Here is a 16,142-nt window from a genome sequence, read left to right as displayed (position 1 = left end):
CGTTCCCCTTCTCCGCTCCCGGTCCCGGTCCCCGGTCCCGTTGTCGTTGTCGTTGTCCCTGTCCCTCCCCCTCCCCCTCCCCGGTCCCATTGCCCCTCCCCGACCCCCCCCCCCCCCCGGTCCCGGTTCCGCCGGGGCGATCGCGGGACACCGAGCGCCCTCCCCTCGGGGCTCCCCCGCCGCTCTCCTATTGGCTGCTTCGTAGCAAGCCCCGCGCCGCCATTGGCCGGCGCCGCCCGCTGGCACCGCCCCCGCCGGCGCCGCGCTCGGCCCCGCTCGGTTCGGAGGCCCCGGGGGCACCGGGCACGGCGGCACCGGGGGCACCGGCACCGACCCCGCGGCGGCCGGGCACGGACAGGCCCCGGGGGAAGCGAAACTGCCCGTGCCGTGCCGTGCCACCGGAGGAGTCCCGGTCCCGGTAGCCCCGGTAGCCCCGGTAGCCCCGGTAGCCCCGGTAGCCCCGGTCGCCCCGGTCCCGGCTCCGCGCTCCCCCGAGGCAGGTAAGAGCTCCGCTGCAGCACCCCGGGGCTGGGGGCTCCCGGTCCCTTTTGCCTGTCCCGGTACGGTGGAGGGGGTGGGGTGTAACCGGGGAGGCCCCCCCGGGCTTGGTGCGCACCCCCCCCCCCCCCCCCCGACCGGTAAACGGCGGCTCCGGTAAAGGCTCCCTCCCCTCCGGGTGAGGAAAGCCCCCCGGAAAGGCGCGGGGGGTGCTGGGGGGTGCGGGGGGGTTCAGCACCCAAAGCCTTTGGGGAGGGCTCGGGGCCCCCCGGGGAGCTGGAGGGCACCGGGGGGCCGGGTGCGGGCAGGGACACGGGGACGGGGATTTGGGGGGGGGGGGGGGGGACGGCACCGGTTGGGGCCGGGGGTCCCCAACGGGGCTGGGTTCGGGGAGGCGCACGGGGGACCCGACTCCTCGGTCCCGCTTCTGGCCGTGCCTCAGTTTCCCACGTGAAAGATGGGGAAAAAGGGCAAAAAGGAGAGGGGTGGAGGGGCTCCGCGGGGGGCGGGGGGGGGGGGGGGTCGCGAAGCGGGGAGCACGCGTGGGTCCCCACCTCGCCTCCTTTCTGCCGAGCAGAGGGTGGGGAGAGTTTGGGGTTTTGCCGGGCGCGGAGCGGCGGCCGACAACAGGATGTGTTTGTGTGCACCACGCCTAACCGGCCCGCCGCGGCCCCCCGGCACGGGAAACCGACACCGGGAGCGGGGAAACGGAGCCCCCCCCCGGCTCCCGAAACGCCGCCTCGAGGGCAGCCCCACCGCAGGGCGCCCCGCGCACGTGGCTGGGTTGGCGGCGCAGGCTCCTGGCAGCACCGCCGCGAGTGCCTTCGTGGGCGTGAAGATCCCAAGGACCGAAATTTCTCCGGCCCCAGAGGGATGAATCCCTTTGGCCGGGGGGGGTGGGTGGGGGGTGAATCCTGCCCGGAGGAGCTCTGTGGGTCGGGGGCTGAGATTTGGCTTCCCCGGCCCCTGCAGCCGAAGCTTTACCGGAGCGAGCGGGACGGTTTTTAGGGGAAGGCCTGGAACCATAAAATATTTCTTCCCGACACAAAGTGCGGCGTGGCTGGAGGGAGGCAGCGTGGTGGGGACCGTCCCGGTGGATTCAACTCAAATCTTGCCGCTTTGGCCTTGCCACGCTCTCCCGGAGGAGCAGATCCCCGGCAGGAAGCGTGAGAGGTGCCGCTCCGCCAGGCCCCCCGGCACGGGACGGACAGACGGCGGCGCGGCCTCCGTTTCCCCCTCGAGTTTCCACTTCCCCGTCAGCCTCCTGAGCCTCCTGCAAGCGAAGGAGAAAGGAAGTTGCCGCGGGAGAGAGCGGCTGATCGCTGCCCAATAAGGGAAGGAGGAAATAGAAGGCGAGACAGATGCTCCAAAATAACCCCCCCCTTGTTCCTCCTCCTCCTCCTCTTCCTCCCCGCGTGCAGCCTCCGCGCCCCTCGGCCTCCCCAGGCACGATTCAGGGGGTGCCCCCGGCCGTTCCCACGGCGGGACCCCGGGGAAGGAAGCGCTGCCGGGGCTCTGCTCCCACGCTTGGGGTTGGGGTTGGCACCCAGAGCCCCTCGTCCTTGCACAGACACGTCGGAGCCGCCGGGGCACATCGGGCTTCCCAGGCGCTGCTTCAGATCCGCCTGCGATTTTGGGGCCAAGTCGGATGTTTCCCAGCCCCGGCAGGCTGGCGGGGGGATGCCAGGTTCCTTACAGAGGAGAAACCCCACCGGCTATTTTGGGCGGCTTCTGGTTTCTCCCCCCGCTGTGCCCTTGGCTGCCTGCCGCTCCCGATGGGCTGCAGCCAGGGGCTGCCGGGGCCGCCAGGATGGAGCAGGGCTGAGCGGTGCTGGCGGCGTGCAGGGAGCTGCCGAGGCCCCCTGCCTGCTCCCGTTCCCCCCCCCCGTCACCCCAGTGCTGAGCCAAAAGAGCCCCAAACCTGCCCGTCCTCGGGCACGTGGGGAGCGCCGCGTTGCGAGGATGGCAAAGGTCCTTGCTCCTGGGGGTTTTCTGGTTATAAAACCTTGAAAATCCTCAAGGGCCCTTTTATAAGGGATAATTACTTCCCCTTTTTTGCTGCTGCCAAATTGCCGGGTTCGTGCTCTCCCGGTGCACGCACGCAACCCTGGCACGGGCACCGCGGGAAGGAGCCGCCGGGCAGGGGGAGCCTCGCGGAGCCTGGTGGCAGTGCCACCCTCCCTCTGCACGGCCCAGAGCTGCTGGGGACAGGGACGGGACACACGGCCGAGCACTCCGCAGTGCCCCTCGGCCGAGCCCGGCACACAGCGGGGTGGGACCCGACCACCCAGCGCCGTGCAGCAGCCGGGCACAGCAGCACTGGGGCTCGGGGCTTGTCCCCGCAGCGTCCCCCGTGCCGGGCTCCCAGCCAGTTGCGAGGAGAGACCTGCGCCGCAGTTCCTGATCCCACTGCCAAGAAATGAGGCTTTCCTCGGGCAAGGTGTTTGCTCAGTCGCTTCCTCCCGGGCCTCACCCTGTTCTGCACACACGTGCCGGACCCTGCTCGTCCCCCGCAGCCGGCCAGGGCAGTGGGGAGGGCAGCGAGCGGTGCTGCGTGTCCCCATGGCCACGCACAACAAGGAGCTGCTGGAAAAAACTGCCTGCTCCCTCCTCTGCTACCCAAACACTGCTAAAAACAGGGCCTCGGGGAGACTGAGAGTCGTGGGGTCGGGCTGGCCGCTGCCGTCAGGCTCTCCAGTTACAACCCTGTGCCACGCTGCAGCTTCAGCCCTTCTGTAATCCAGCAGCAAGGTTTAATTAATTAATGTTGGTTGGACGCATGGAGAGCCGGCGGGGGAAACTGATCCAGGCGGGGAGAGCCGGGGGATGGAGAGGGGAGGAGAGGGAGAGCGTCTCCAGCCTCTGATCATGCGCTCGAGCCGGGCTTCGAGGTCCCAGGGGGCCGGGGAGGCGGTGGGGCCGGGGTGCAAGCAGAGGTGTGGAGGATTTACACGTGGTGGAGGGGAGAGCGGGGAGATAGCACCCGTTAAACATTTGCTTTTGGCGTTAGCTGGGAGATGGAGCCGCTCCAGGTGCCCTTGGGGCTGGGGACTTTTTGTTGGAGGGAACTTGTGATGGCGAGAGGTGAAGCGGGGCGAGATGGGGACAGGGAGCGGGAGCGCGGGGGCTCGCATGGGGCATGGCAGCACAACCTCAACGAGGAGGTGGAGGTGCCTCTGCTCCTGGCTCAAGCCCTTCCCCTCGTTGCTGCATGCTCGCTCCATGCTGACCCATAAATTATTGAAGTGCTTTTGTGTTCCTGCATGAAATATTTATCCCGCTGCCAGGGGAGCTGACTGTGCGCTCGCGGGGGCTGCCGGGGTGAGGAGCAGCGGCGCGCAAAGAAACGCCAGCAGAGACCTGGTAATTGGGACCTGGAGGCTCGCGGGTGCCGGGGGGAGCCAGGGCCGGCAGGGTGCGAGCGCTGGACGAGGGTGGCAGCAATCCATGGCCCCAGATCCTCCAGAGGGGAGGCAATGGAGGCACCGGCCCCGAGTGCCCACGGCAATGCCGTGCACCGGTGCTGCGAGCCCCGGGTGCTGGTGCTGGACAGGGTTTCACATCCCCGGGAGCTTTAATTGGTGCTTAACGAGGGGCTGCGCTCTGCTCTTGCTTACACCAGCGGTGCTGTAGGTGCCTGCGACTCATCCTGCTTTACACCGCCGCGGGGGGGTATTTAGGCTTCTGCACGCAGGGAGGAGTTGGGGATCAGTGCTGCCTGTCCCCGTCCTGGTCACCCAGGGACAGATTTGGCTGCACTGGGGGTGGCAGGAAGGGAACGTGGCTGCCCCAGTCCTTGCCACGTGCAGGGTGGCTGCGAGCAGGAGGCTGAGGATGGGCAGCCTGGGGGTGCAGGATGAGGCTGCCCACTGTGTCCTGGCTGTTTTCGATGCTGTTGCTGCCCTGGCCGTTGTGGTGCTCGGCCAAAGCCCCAAGCTGCGGCAGGGAGCCTGTGCCCCGGCCCTGGCACGTGCCTGGCCCCAGGGGAGCGTGTCACAACACCTCGGGGCGTGCCAGAGCATCACCTCCGCAGCTCGTGCAGGATGTCCGGGCGGAGAACTGAGCACGGATGTTGCAGCCTTCGGCTGAGCCACACGGCGTGGGCCAGGCCCTCCGATCCCGCTCGGGGCTGCAAAGCCTCCCTGGGAGCTCTGTTTTCCTTGGTAGGATCCAGATTCCTGCAAAAGTGGTGGAAAAAGCCCTCAAAGACATGGCCGTGGCTGTGTGTGAAGCCACCATTCAGTGTCACGGCAGCGGCTGTGCAGCACCGCGCTCTTCCGGAGCAGACGGGACTCAGTGCTGCTCTTTCGGGGGAAGCTGCTGGTTTTCAAGGGCGTTTTCATTAAAAAGAAGAAGAAAAAAAACAAGCCCCGAGCGAGGCTGGAGACTTCAGCAACAGGAAGGAAATCTGGTGGTTTATTTCAGTCTCAAGCCTGCTCTTTGGGGCAAGGCAGCCTCTTCCGTGCTCTGATAGTGGCGACAGCCCCTCTGCGAACAATGGGGCCAGGAGGGGCCGCAGGCCCTTCCCGGCAGGAAAACGTCTCATTCCTGTGAAATCTCCCATTTGGTGTTGAGCAGCAGCAGGTCCCTGGGGGAAGAGGAGGGTGCTGGGTGCTGGCACGGGGCCGAGCAGCAGCAAATGCCCCACGAGGCGAGGGTGGGCACTCCTGGGTTCGCAGCATGCGTCAGGGGCGAGCACACTGCAGAACAGCCACCGGGGCTGGAGAGGGAGCAGACTGCATCTGTAGGGTCCAGGAGAGCACCCTCCAGCACCCATTTGTGCCTCAGTTTCCCCCACAGGATGGATTCTTGCCACCCCAGCACGCCCTGGTGCTGGCAGGGTAGGGCTGTGTGGCAGCGAGGTGTTGCTGAGCGCCAGCAGTGCCGGCAGAGCCTGTGCTTGTGGTTGCTAATTGGGAGCTGCGGGCGCGCAGGGCAGCTTGGAGAAGCTGGTGCTTCCTATTTTTTAAGGGCTCCGTGGGTGGAGTTTGCACTTGCTTTCTCGCTGCGGTTGCCCAACAAAGAGCTCAGGCGTGGGAATTTCTATTTATACGGGCACCGCTCCCAGGGCATCGCACAGCACAGGCACGCGGCTGGACGCTGCCATGGAGCCCGGAGGATCCAGGGCACAAACGCAGCTGCAAAGCCCTCGATCCGGTGGGTGTCACGGCCAGGGAGAGGGCTCGGGGCGAGCCATGGGGCTGCGCTGCCTCTGCCCATTGCTCTGGGCTCAGCTCTGCCAGCATCTGGTGCATGGGGCTGATGGCGTTAAATGAGCCCAGCCCACCTGGGAGCCGCCTGCGGCTCTGCGAAAGCAGCCTCTGCTTTGTCATTTCTGTCTTATTAAGTGCGAGAGTCTCAGTTCAAAGCTCACGCTGGCAAAAATCAATGTTTTCGCATTGGAAGAAATACTTACAAACCTCTGTGTTTTTCCTCAGGGCTGTAAATAACGCCACAAGCGGCATCTTGCACGGTGCCGTTTGCGATGACTCCGTTACCACTCACTTAATTCGCATCCTCGCAGAGCCTCGCTTGCCCTCCCAACCTTGGGCTGTATGCAGGGGCGGAGAGCTGGCAGCTGGAAGATGCCCAGGAAGCTGGGGATGAGCTCACTGTACCCATTGCCTGGCCACCCCTTACCCAGCCACCTGCAGTTAGGGCTGAACCCGCACCCGACGGTCAGGGTAACCCCATCCCCATCTCCCTTGGCCAGCAGGGCCGGGTGAGGGCTGTGCCTCGTGCTCTTCTTTGCAGCGAGACAGAGCCTCGGCCACTGTGGGGTCACCGGGACGGCGCTGCCATGGTTATCCAAACCCTGCGGGGAGCCAGGCTTAGCTCCCGAGCACCCTACGTATGCTCCGTGCCAGCAGGAGCTGCTCCTGCCCGCGATGCGCTTTCCAATCCCCTCGCTCCTCTTGGGTGACTGCCGCAGGCTCTGCTGCTTTGAGGAGAAACCCTGCTCTCATCTCCAGCCTGAGCATATTCATGGCCAATTTATCCCCATCCATTCTCAGACCAGCAGCGTCCTTTAGCTTAAATAGCTCTTCTCCCTCCCTGGTGATGTATTTATAGAGCGATCCCATCCCTTCCCTGCACTCCTTTTGCCAGGCTGACCGCGCCACGTGCAGACACTTGCATAAGCAACCTGCATCTCTGCCCATCCATCCTAGCGCGGGAGCAGCTGTTATCACGCTGTTCTCACATCGCTGTGATTTGTAGCGCAGAGATTTCCCAGGGCAAGACGCATCTCCAGGGCCAGTGGCGCTTTATTCATTCACGTCAGCTTTCACAGCCATAATCTGCCCGAGCAGATTGATCTGGTGAAGCGAGTCCTGCTGAGGTGCTGGGAGCCAGGCCGCAGGTGAGCAGGGGAGGAGGTCTCCCATTATTCACCTCCAAGGCAGCCCCGCACCAGCCCTGGAGACCGCTGCTTTCGCAAGACACACGCAGAGGGAGTCGAGCTGGTCATAGAATCATAGAATCATAGAATATCCCGAGTTGGAAGGGACCCACAAGGATCATCGAGTCCAACTCCTGGCTCCACACAGGTCTACCCAAAAATTCAGACCTATGACTGAGAACATAGCCCAAATGCTTCTTAAACTGACAGACTTGGTGCCATGACTACGTCCCTGGGGAGCCTGTTCCAGTGTGTGACCACCCTCTCGGTGAAGAACCTCTTCCTGATATCCAGCTTGAACCTCCCCTGTTGCAGCTTGACACCATTCCCTCGGGTCCTATCACTCGTCACTAAAGAGAACAGATCTCCTCCACTCCCCCTCGTGAGAAAGCTGTAGGCCGCCATAAGGTCTCCCCTCAGCCTCCTCTTTTCCAGGCTGAACAGACCAAGTGACCTCAGCCACTCCTCATACGTCTTCCCCTCTAGGCCCTTCACCATCTTGTTGCCCTTCTCTGGACACTCTCCAACAGTTTCACGTCCTTTTTGTACCGTGGTGCCCAGCACTGCACACAGTACTCGAGGTGAGGCCGCACAGCACAGAGCAGAGTGGGAAACCAGTGGCAGAACCAGTCTGGGCTCTGACTGTGTGGGCCTAGCAGGCGGGCAGAGACTGGGAGAAGTATTTCTTTCAATATTTTGGTGCGGCCCGGTGCAGCGGTGGGTGCTGTGCCCCAGCCACGCTGCATCGAGAAGCTAGGCCATACGCAAGCACACGGCTGCGGCGGGTGACTCAGCCGCCACCTGAGTCGTCCCCAGCTCACCCTGCAGGAAGTGAGTCAGGTTTTAAGGAAGAAGCGTTCAAATGATGGGGCAAGAGCCCTTCCTGTGTAGGTAGCAGCGCGGTGCTGATCGCGGGAGGGAGAGGAAAGGTTGCAGGGCTCGTGGGCCACGCGCAGGTAGGGACCCCGCTGTCACCTCTGGTGCTGTCTTTGATGGCATTACATGCTGTCCGGCCCAGCGTGTTGTGGTTTTGTCCCACATTTGGGGGGAAGAAAGCCAGGAGTGCCCTGTAAGTCACCCCACGACCAAAATCTGGCGTGTGGGCTCAGCTCTTCTCTGCCCTGGCACCCAGGGGCTTCCCGACTGGGAGCCGCTCATGGTCTTGCCGGCGGTCTGAGATGCTCTTTGTCCTCCCAGGAGGCTGCGTGGGGAGGAGAGGAGGCAGGGACTGTTCCAGGGCATGAACTGAACTGCGTGTGCCTCTTTTTCCCTACAGAGATGGACACCTTCAGCACCAAGAGCTTGGCCCTGCAGGCCCAGAAGAAGCTCTTGAGCAAAATGGCTTCCAAGACCGTGGCCAACGTCTTCATTGATGACACGAGCAGCGAGATCTTGGATGAGCTCTACCGGGCCACCAAGGAGTACACCCACAACCGCAAAGAGGCCCAGAAGATCATCAAAAACCTCATCAAGATCGTGATGAAGCTGGGCGTGCTGTACCGCAATGGGCAGTTCAGCCCCGAGGAGCTGCTGGTGATGGAGCGCTTCCGCAAGAAGGTGCATACCTTGGCCATGACAGCCGTCAGCTTCCACCAGATAGACTTCACCTTTGACCGCAGGGTCATGTCGGGTGTGCTCACCGAGTGCCGGGACCTGCTGCACCAGGCTGTCAACAGCCACCTGACAGCCAAATCACACTCCCGCATCAACCACGTCTTCAATCACTTTGCGGACTACGAGTTCCTCTCGGCTCTCTATGGGCCGGCCGAGCCCTACCGCACCCACCTGAAGAGGATCTGCGAAGGCGTGAACAAGATGCTGGAGGAGGACAGCATATGAAAGGGGAGGACGAGATAAAAGTGGCCGAGCGGGGCCATCAGCAGCAGCTGCCAGACTCTACATCCTGTTACCTGTGAGACCGAGGCTGGGACATATTTTGGTGATTACCAGGCTTTCCGTCCTTTTCTCTCTACTGCTAACTCTCCCATTTTCTCCTCATTTACATAAAAGACTGAACCTCTTGATTTTGTTTAACCCATGCCCAGGATCTGAAAACCTCCCTGTGCTGGGCTGAGTCCTTTGCAGGTGATCCTGGGCTTCTGGCCTCCCTGGGCTCCTGATGTACATTTTTTTTCCTTTGCCCACCAAGTGCTCTTAGCTCAGAGTCCAAGGAACTGGCTGGAACTGGACTCTCCACACTGAACTTGATTGTAATCCTCCTATGGAAAAAAACAAACCAAAGACTCGTGGTGCATAACACCTGTAAGGTGAATCTGAGGGGGTGGGCAGCTGCTTGGATGAACGGTGGTGATACCCTGATACCAGGGGGCGCGGAGCTGCATGGCTGTATTTTGACAGGGTTTGAGCAGCTCCACGATATGGTGGGAGCAAACCATGCCCCAGGCTTGTGCTGCCCAGCACAGGAAGGCATCTCTGTGCCTTGCAGGCTGGAAGGGGCTTTGGCCTCCTAAAGACAAGTCCTGGCAAGCAGAAAGATCCCCCTTGCACTGTCCCCCAGGTCTGCACAGGTCACCCAAGAGGTGTGCAGGGACCTTCTCAACCCAGGCATGTCTGTTCATCCAAAACTCGGTTGGAATCGCCCTCCTGCAGATGGTGTCACTGTGATTGCTTAGATGCCTTCCTCGGTAGTTGTGCAAAGCTGTCCCGAGAATTTCACACGTTTTACATGTCCCTGAGTGAGTTATGATTGTTATTTTTTAGCAAACTCTGTAGCCCTGATGAGTTATTTAAATAAACTCACCTGTTTGGCTTGGTTGCTCCATGTGGTTGGTACAAAGGCGGGTGGCAGTCACAAAATGAGCGCTGTGGGCGGCTTTGTCCTTTAAATAAGGATTGCTCTCTGTGCCGGAGGCTTTTTCTCTCCTTTCCCCCTGGCATGAGAACAAAGATCCTCCCACCCCGCCGCCTTGAACCGCTGCTTGCCCCTGCTCCCTGGCACAGCAGCGTTGCGCAGCCGGCACTGAAGCAGCGGGAGGAGAAGCGTTGCGAAATCCCAGTGCAGACCAGTAGCAAAGGGCTGGGGCCCCGGGGGTGCCTGTACTCCTGCACCCACGTGTCCCCTGCATGAGCCTTCTCTCTGTCCCCGTGCCGCACAGCAGGAGCTAAAAAAGCACAGCCCTGATAACAAAAGGCAAGGGGTGACCTTACGGAGTTACCGGCGTGTTGTGCGCTCAGAGCGTGGATGCACCAGCAGTGGCCTATTTCCCACACTCTGATCTTTGCTTTGAGCATTGAAAATTGCCCTTTTAGCATACAAGATGCTGCACAATCTCAGCTGGCCTTATCTTCGTGACCTTCTTGTGCCTCCTGTTCCATGGGATGTCTCCAGGCACAGGCGATTGCCGATTGCTCGCAGATGCCAAGCAGAGAGCAGCCCAGCCGCTCACGTTCACCACTCCCTTTCTACTGCTGGTTTGAGACGCTGATAAGTTTCAGCCCTAAAGATTAAAAAAGAAATAAACCCCCCCAATCTCTGTCATTTCATCGGCATGGCTCCAAATATCACACCTAATTTAATTGCACAAAGCAGCTCGGGATGCGGGGTAGGCACGTTCACAGGTGCGCACGTGGGAGAACGCAGCCAAGGTTCACAAAGCTGTGGCCCCTTGGAGAGGGCAGGGAGAAGTCGGCTTTGGTGTGCGACATCTGAGAACAGACGTTCCTGTCCCCACTGGGCTTTCTGCAGCTGTCAGGTATGTGCCGAGGAGCAGCCGGAGCTGGAAACAGCTCATCGCTGCTCGGTGGAGTATTGGCAGATGCAGAGAACACACAAAGCGGAACGGGGCTGATGGATGCTGCCGTGGCGGCTGCTGTGCTGACAGCCAGAAATGCTTTGCTCTTCTGTTTTCGAGGTGCATGTCAGCACCAGCTGCATGATGCTCCTTAATTGCAAGAAACATCTCTGCTCAGATGAATCTCCTGACACACGGCATTTTTCTTTGTCCTCGGTGTTTCTTACACCCCAGTGCAGCAGCCAGGACCGTGCTTAACCCACCAAGTGCTTGGCACCGGCACCAGGTTTCCTTCACACACGGAGAAGGAAGCATCCAGGGACAGCCGGGAAAACAGAATCTGTAAAATCCCCAGTGCAAAGCACCCCCAGACTGCCAAAGACCAGGGAACTCCTCCCAAAATGGGAAAAGCAGCTCCCGATGACGACAGCCATCACGAGGCATCACCTCTGGGCAAAGCACCCATCACGACAGCACTGGGTTACATAAACTTACAGGTTCTGGCGTGCTGCTGCTGGGATGTCTGTCTCTTGGGTGGGCCCCATAAACCCTCTGCAGCCTCCAGACTCCTGTGTGACATCTCAGCTCCTCCTGGCCAAGCAAACGTCGAAGATCACGCCCCTCACCGGACATCCAGTTAGAGAGGGCAGGAATCACGGACCAAAGCAAGCCCAGGCAAGAGTGCGATGCTTTATTTACTTGTTTGTTTATTTACACAGGAAAGGAATTCCACATCCCCTCACTGTTATTACTCTAGATAAGAAAAAAAAATTGCTTCTGTACGTATAAAATAGTCCTGCAATTGTACTGAGAGCTGGAAGTGTTGCTTGGATTGATTCCTGGGTTGTGTCAGAATAAGAAGCTTTGCCTTCCCCATGCCAACTTATCCCAACCTGCAATCAGCACTAAGGCAGGAACAGAATATCCTCTCCAGCAAAGCCAGCAACGGTCTTCAATAGTTGCATTCAACAAGGAGTCAGATAGCTTTGGCCAACCCTATCCCTTCCTTCCCCCTCCTACCCAATTTAATTTGTTTCTCCTGCAATGCTGGCAGAGAAAGAAATCCTGTCACCACCCTCCAGAGACTCCAGAGTTAACAACTTTCCTTTAGCAAACCTTGCTTAAAGCCAGCTGCTTATCTTTCTGCATTGCTCTTCCTAGCAAGGAAGATAAGGAGCCCTGTTAGAGGGGAGCTTTACCATATTCAGCAGATCAGTGAAGCAGAAAGCGGGCAACAGAATGGCTGGCTGCAGATCAGGAGTCTCAGAGGAGGTTTCCAGCTGCAAAGCACATTGTTACTCTGACACAAGGCAGAATGCATCTGTCTTAACACCTCCAAGTCCCACTTGTGTTGGACCCTAGCACATTTCAATATGGAAAACACGAAAGGTTTGGCCGACCGAAAAACCCGCCAATAACAAGTAACCCCCATTATCTGCCACGGTCTTCCAGCCAAAACACCCTGCCCAACGGTGTCCTTGGGGTCACAGCTCATCACGGGGTGTTTTTGCTACGATCATGAGTTTCGACAGTTCAAAACGGAACTTGCCTTCCCTGTGAGACACTAGAAAGAGAGAAAACAAGCACAGGATAAACAGATGGTAAGGCATGAACAAAACAGCCCTGCTGGTTCCCTTCCAGGACGATAAAGCCAGCAAGTCGGGCATTGCACTTCCTTCTATGCACAGTACAAGCACGTTGTGATAAACCCATTCTTCCCCCATGCTAATTAGCATTTACACTGGAGTAGGACCTGCAAAATCTTGCTGCCAACTATGGATTAAGAGCACTACACTCCTGACTCCATAATGTGCACTGTCTGCCTCTATATTGTCACCTATCTGCTTTAAGCTTAAACACTCGTCTCCTGGTAGTCAGCCAGGCTTGTCTCCCACACCAGGCCCTTTCCCACATAGTTCTTTTGATCACAGACCTGTTGTTTCAGTGATTTCAAACTCTTCCTGTTTTAAAGGGACGTCACTTTGTCCACCCACTGCAGCTTGAGACTGAAACGGGAAGGAAGAAGTTTTAGGCAATTGAGGCAATCCAAGAAGCTTCTGTATTTAAAGCAAATAAACAACAGCACGTTTCGAAAGACAACACACTTGGGTTTTAATAATGTGGAGTGAAAGAATTAAATCTGCAAAGGAAATTTGAAGGAAAATCCCTGGCCATGTTTCCATTTCCTTTAAACTACAAACTTGTGCCCTTCAGGTGACTGAAAGCTTCATCGCTCAAGGCTAGGAAATGGAGGAATGAATGTGCTGAGACAAACCAAGACTCCCCTTGCCCTGTGCACCTGGGCAGGATGGTGTCTTTTGGAGCCACTGACACCAGCAAAGCCAGCGGCTAACCAATGGCATAGAGGGAGCAGAAATAAAATAGTGCAGGAACTCCTTTCTGAGGACGCTCTCCTGACTGCCACCACTCTCTAATTAAGGGTGTGGTGGCGTACGTTTTACTGGACAGATGCCTAATAAATGTTTTCAATGTCCAATTCATGTTTCATAGCAGCCTCCCATATGCCTACTTCCACGTGATCAGATGGGACTTACATAAGCCATGGCATGCTCTATCTTGGCTCCTTTCACTTCAGCTTTAAACTGGGTGAAGAAGAGATAAGACTTCCCTTGGGGCCTGAAACGAGAGCAGAGTCTTTGACATAAAGAGCAGGAAAAGGCTACGTAGGAGGTGAGAGCACAGGGAAGGTTCAGGCACAAGGGCTAATGCTGCCCCTCAGCTCTCCAGGACACAAGCATTAGAGACCATCTTGCTCTGACTCCCTAGTGAAGGAGCACATCAGGCAGTTTCTTCTAGTCCCTGCTGCTGGCAGAGAGGGTGGAGGTGTAGAAGAGCAGCAGGACTCAGGGCTCCCTCCACAGCCACCTCTGGCTCTCTTGTAGCTCCACCTAGTGTAGCGGGGCGACAGGGGGGAAAACAGCACTTATAAACTACCACCGGGCTCGAGAGCACACCCGGAGTCACAGCACCTCGTGGGAGAGGAAAGCCAGAGCTCCCCAGCCCAGATCCCACCTGGCTTGTTGTTGCTTTTGCCTCAGAGCCTTTCGGGTTAAACAACGCACCTCCAGACAGAGCAGGAGAAGAGCAGGTTGTCTTCGCTGATCCCAATATTCATCTGCCATTGCTGCAGAGGGGAAAGGCCTCCACAGTTAATGTGAGTAAGAGCCTCCCACTTCCCACTCATCCCCTGCCTCCCAGCTGCAGGCACGACAAGTGTCAACCACTATAAAATAACACAACAGGATTACAGAACAATTGCTGATGGCCCCCTTTATTCTGTATTTCACAAGGCACGAGGCATGGTCACCCTCTGCTCTCCACAGTTCCATTAGTGCCATTACTGAAAAGAGTTAAAGTCTCATTTCCTTTTACGCTAAAATAAACGGACCCGATTTTATATAGAGGACTTGCAGATAAGGAAGTACAAACTGTGTCTGTCTGTACAGCACTTATTGCAACAGCAACACGAGCCACAGAAACCTTCAAGCCTCCTACAGAGCACGGGATTACTCCTACAAGGCCCTTCCTACCAACTGGGGCATGAAATTGTCACTCTCCGTTCTCCAGGGAAGGCACACGACCTTAAACCTTGCAAATGCCACAGCCTTGCGAAGCACACCACCACTGCAAGGCACGAAGGTCGCTTCCATTCAAGAAGCAAATCTAACAAAGTTACTTTTGCAAACGTGCAGTGTTGGAAATGGTGCAGCCACCCTCCCTCACAGCTCCCGGACCCTAGAATCAGCTGATCACAAAAGAAACCACTTCCTCTCCAGAGAAAAATAAGTTTCTTGTCCAGGCCACGAATTAAACCTAGGGAACAGGACGATGACTGACCAAACGAGGCTTGGGGCAGAATAGCAGCCTTTTATCTCTGGGGCATATACGTCCTTCTCAGTCACCACTGGTGTCAACACAGATATCCTGAATGGTTTTTTATTCTGTGCAGCCACAGAGACTAAGCGTAAGGGAAACATCTGAAGGCTTGCCTGACTCACCTCATTCGTTCCTCCCTGAGCAGAGTACGTGAAGGTGCAGGTGTAATCTCCCTGCAAAAAGAGAAGACCAGCAGCCTTGCTATAGCAGGACACTCCGTGTGACCAACTGTTTGCTCAACATAGGCAAATTCTCAGCAACTCCACGAGATCCGGGAACGCCTGAGAGAAGTACGGGGGCTGCGGGCACGGTGCAGCCTGTGGCGGTCTCGCCCCAGGGGTGACACGAGGAGGAGCACACACCCCGTCTGTGTGCACCAACAGCGGGACCTCAGCGAAGCGCCGAGCCAGGGACCGTGCTGCTGGTCTGGGCTGCGAGGCCCGTGTCCTGTGGGGTGTCCTTTGGGGTGTGCTGTGGCGTATCAGTAGGACCCCGCAGTGTTGGCGTGGGGACTTATGGCTCAGGGGAGCCCAGGGACCTGCCCCCCCTTCCCAACAGAGCCCCATCCCCTTGGCAAGCCTCTTTCCCCTGGGATCCCTCCTTCCTTTACACCCCCTTCCCCTCGCCGCCCGCTGCCTTCCCTTGGGCACCTCCTCCCGTTGGAATCCCCCTGCCTCGGGCACCCCCTTCCTCGAGGGACACCTTCACGGGGCGCCTCCTGGCCCCCCCCGGGCACCCATTTTCCTTGGGGGACCCTCCCTTGGGCCCCCCCTTCTCCTTGGGGTCCCCATTCCCGGGGGGGGGGGGCTCCCTCCCTCCTGGGGGACCCCCAGCCTCTGCAGAGCCCCCCCCCTATTCCCCAGCCCCCCCCGCCACGGGCCGGGCCTCCCCCCCGGCCGCTCCCATAGCAACCAGCACGGACCCCCCCGACCCACCCTCGTCCCGCCTCCCCTCGCTGTCAGCCAATCCCCGCGCCGGGACAGAAGAGCGACGTGCGCCCCCGCCAATCGGGGAGAGGCGCGTACCCTCTCCTCTCCCCGGCCCTCACCAGGCTCCGGGAGAAGGAGTGCACCTCCCCACCGGGCCGCACGTCGAACTCGGCCGTGCTCGGGCCCTCGGCGGCCCGGGCCCCCAGCCACAGCAGGGCGGCGGCGGCCACCACCGCGCCCCACAGCCCCCGGCCGCTCCTCCCGCTGGGCGCCGCCATCTTGGGAAGGAAGCCCGCGCTACGGCGGGCGGGAGGGGTCAAGGCGGGCTCCTGGCGCTCGGCGGGCGCCGCGGCGGCCATCTTGGGTGTGGGCAGGGTTGAGCTGAGGGGGGAAATGGGGCAGGGACCGTGGGGACAAGGGGACAGTGGTCACCCGGACAGTGCCCCCTGGGGCCAGCACGCAGTCTGGGCTGTGGCCCTGGGGCAGCCCTGGGGTGTTTAAGGCAGCTGCGGGACCCCCTCAGCCCAGCCTGGCACCCGTCACCCTCCTGAGGCACCAAAGCCCCGGGGCGCTCAAGGGGTTGGAAATAAGCAGCAGGAGAGGGGGAATTTTATTTTCTGCCTTGTCATGCAGGTTTACCTCGGTAAAAACCTGTTTCTAAGAGCT

General features: G+C 59.3%; 2 protein-coding genes across 3 annotated transcripts; one reads left to right on the top strand and one right to left on the bottom strand.

Annotated features, from left to right (window-relative positions):
* Window positions 1–253: 253 nt before the first annotated feature.
* On the top strand, window positions 254–9,668 carry TNFAIP8L1 (TNF alpha induced protein 8 like 1). 2 transcript variants are annotated; one of them, XM_035567736.2, is made up of 2 exons: window positions 254–500; window positions 8,175–9,668. In XM_035567736.2, exon 2 carries the CDS (start codon window positions 8,177–8,179, stop codon window positions 8,735–8,737), a length of 561 nt encoding a protein of 186 aa, XP_035423629.1. In that variant the 5' UTR covers window positions 254–500; window positions 8,175–8,176; the 3' UTR covers window positions 8,738–9,668. The 2 variants fall into 2 exon arrangements, with proteins under 2 accessions (XP_035423629.1, XP_050571595.1); XM_050715638.1 differs by lacking the exon at window positions 254–500 and adding an exon at window positions 7,461–7,479.
* A 1,652-nt stretch (window positions 9,669–11,320) lies between these two features.
* MYDGF (myeloid derived growth factor) lies at window positions 11,321–15,788 on the bottom strand. Its single transcript, XM_035567735.2, has 6 exons — window positions 15,596–15,788; window positions 14,670–14,720; window positions 13,734–13,795; window positions 13,206–13,287; window positions 12,584–12,656; window positions 11,321–12,214 (listed from the first exon to the last, which is right to left on the bottom strand). The coding sequence occupies exons 1-6, from the start codon at window positions 15,752–15,754 to the stop codon at window positions 12,135–12,137; spliced, it is 507 nt and encodes a 168-aa protein (XP_035423628.1). The 5' UTR covers window positions 15,755–15,788; the 3' UTR covers window positions 11,321–12,134.
* Window positions 15,789–16,142: the final 354 nt, after the last annotated feature.

The sequence above is a fragment of the Cygnus atratus genome, chromosome 26 (assembly GCF_013377495.2).
Source record: "Cygnus atratus isolate AKBS03 ecotype Queensland, Australia chromosome 26, CAtr_DNAZoo_HiC_assembly, whole genome shotgun sequence".
Classification (NCBI taxonomy): Eukaryota; Metazoa; Chordata; class Aves; order Anseriformes; family Anatidae; genus Cygnus; species Cygnus atratus.
This window is presented reverse-complemented; position numbering and strand designations above follow the sequence as displayed.

Coding starts and splice junctions, on each gene's coding strand:
- TNFAIP8L1 (XM_035567736.2), top strand. CDS start 8,177: ATGGACACCTTCAGCACCAAGAGCTTGGCCCTGCAGGCCCAGAAGAAG.
- MYDGF (XM_035567735.2), bottom strand. CDS start 15,754: ATGGCGGCGCCCAGCGGGAGGAGCGGCCGGGGGCTGTGGGGCGCGGTG. Junction 14,721..15,595: donor ACTCCTTCTCCCGGAGCCTG/GTGAGGGCCGGG, acceptor CTCTTTTTGCAG/GGAGATTACACCTGCACCTT. Junction 12,657..13,205: donor TAGAGCATGCCATGGCTTAT/GTAAGTCCCATC, acceptor TTCCCGTTTCAG/TCTCAAGCTGCAGTGGGTGG.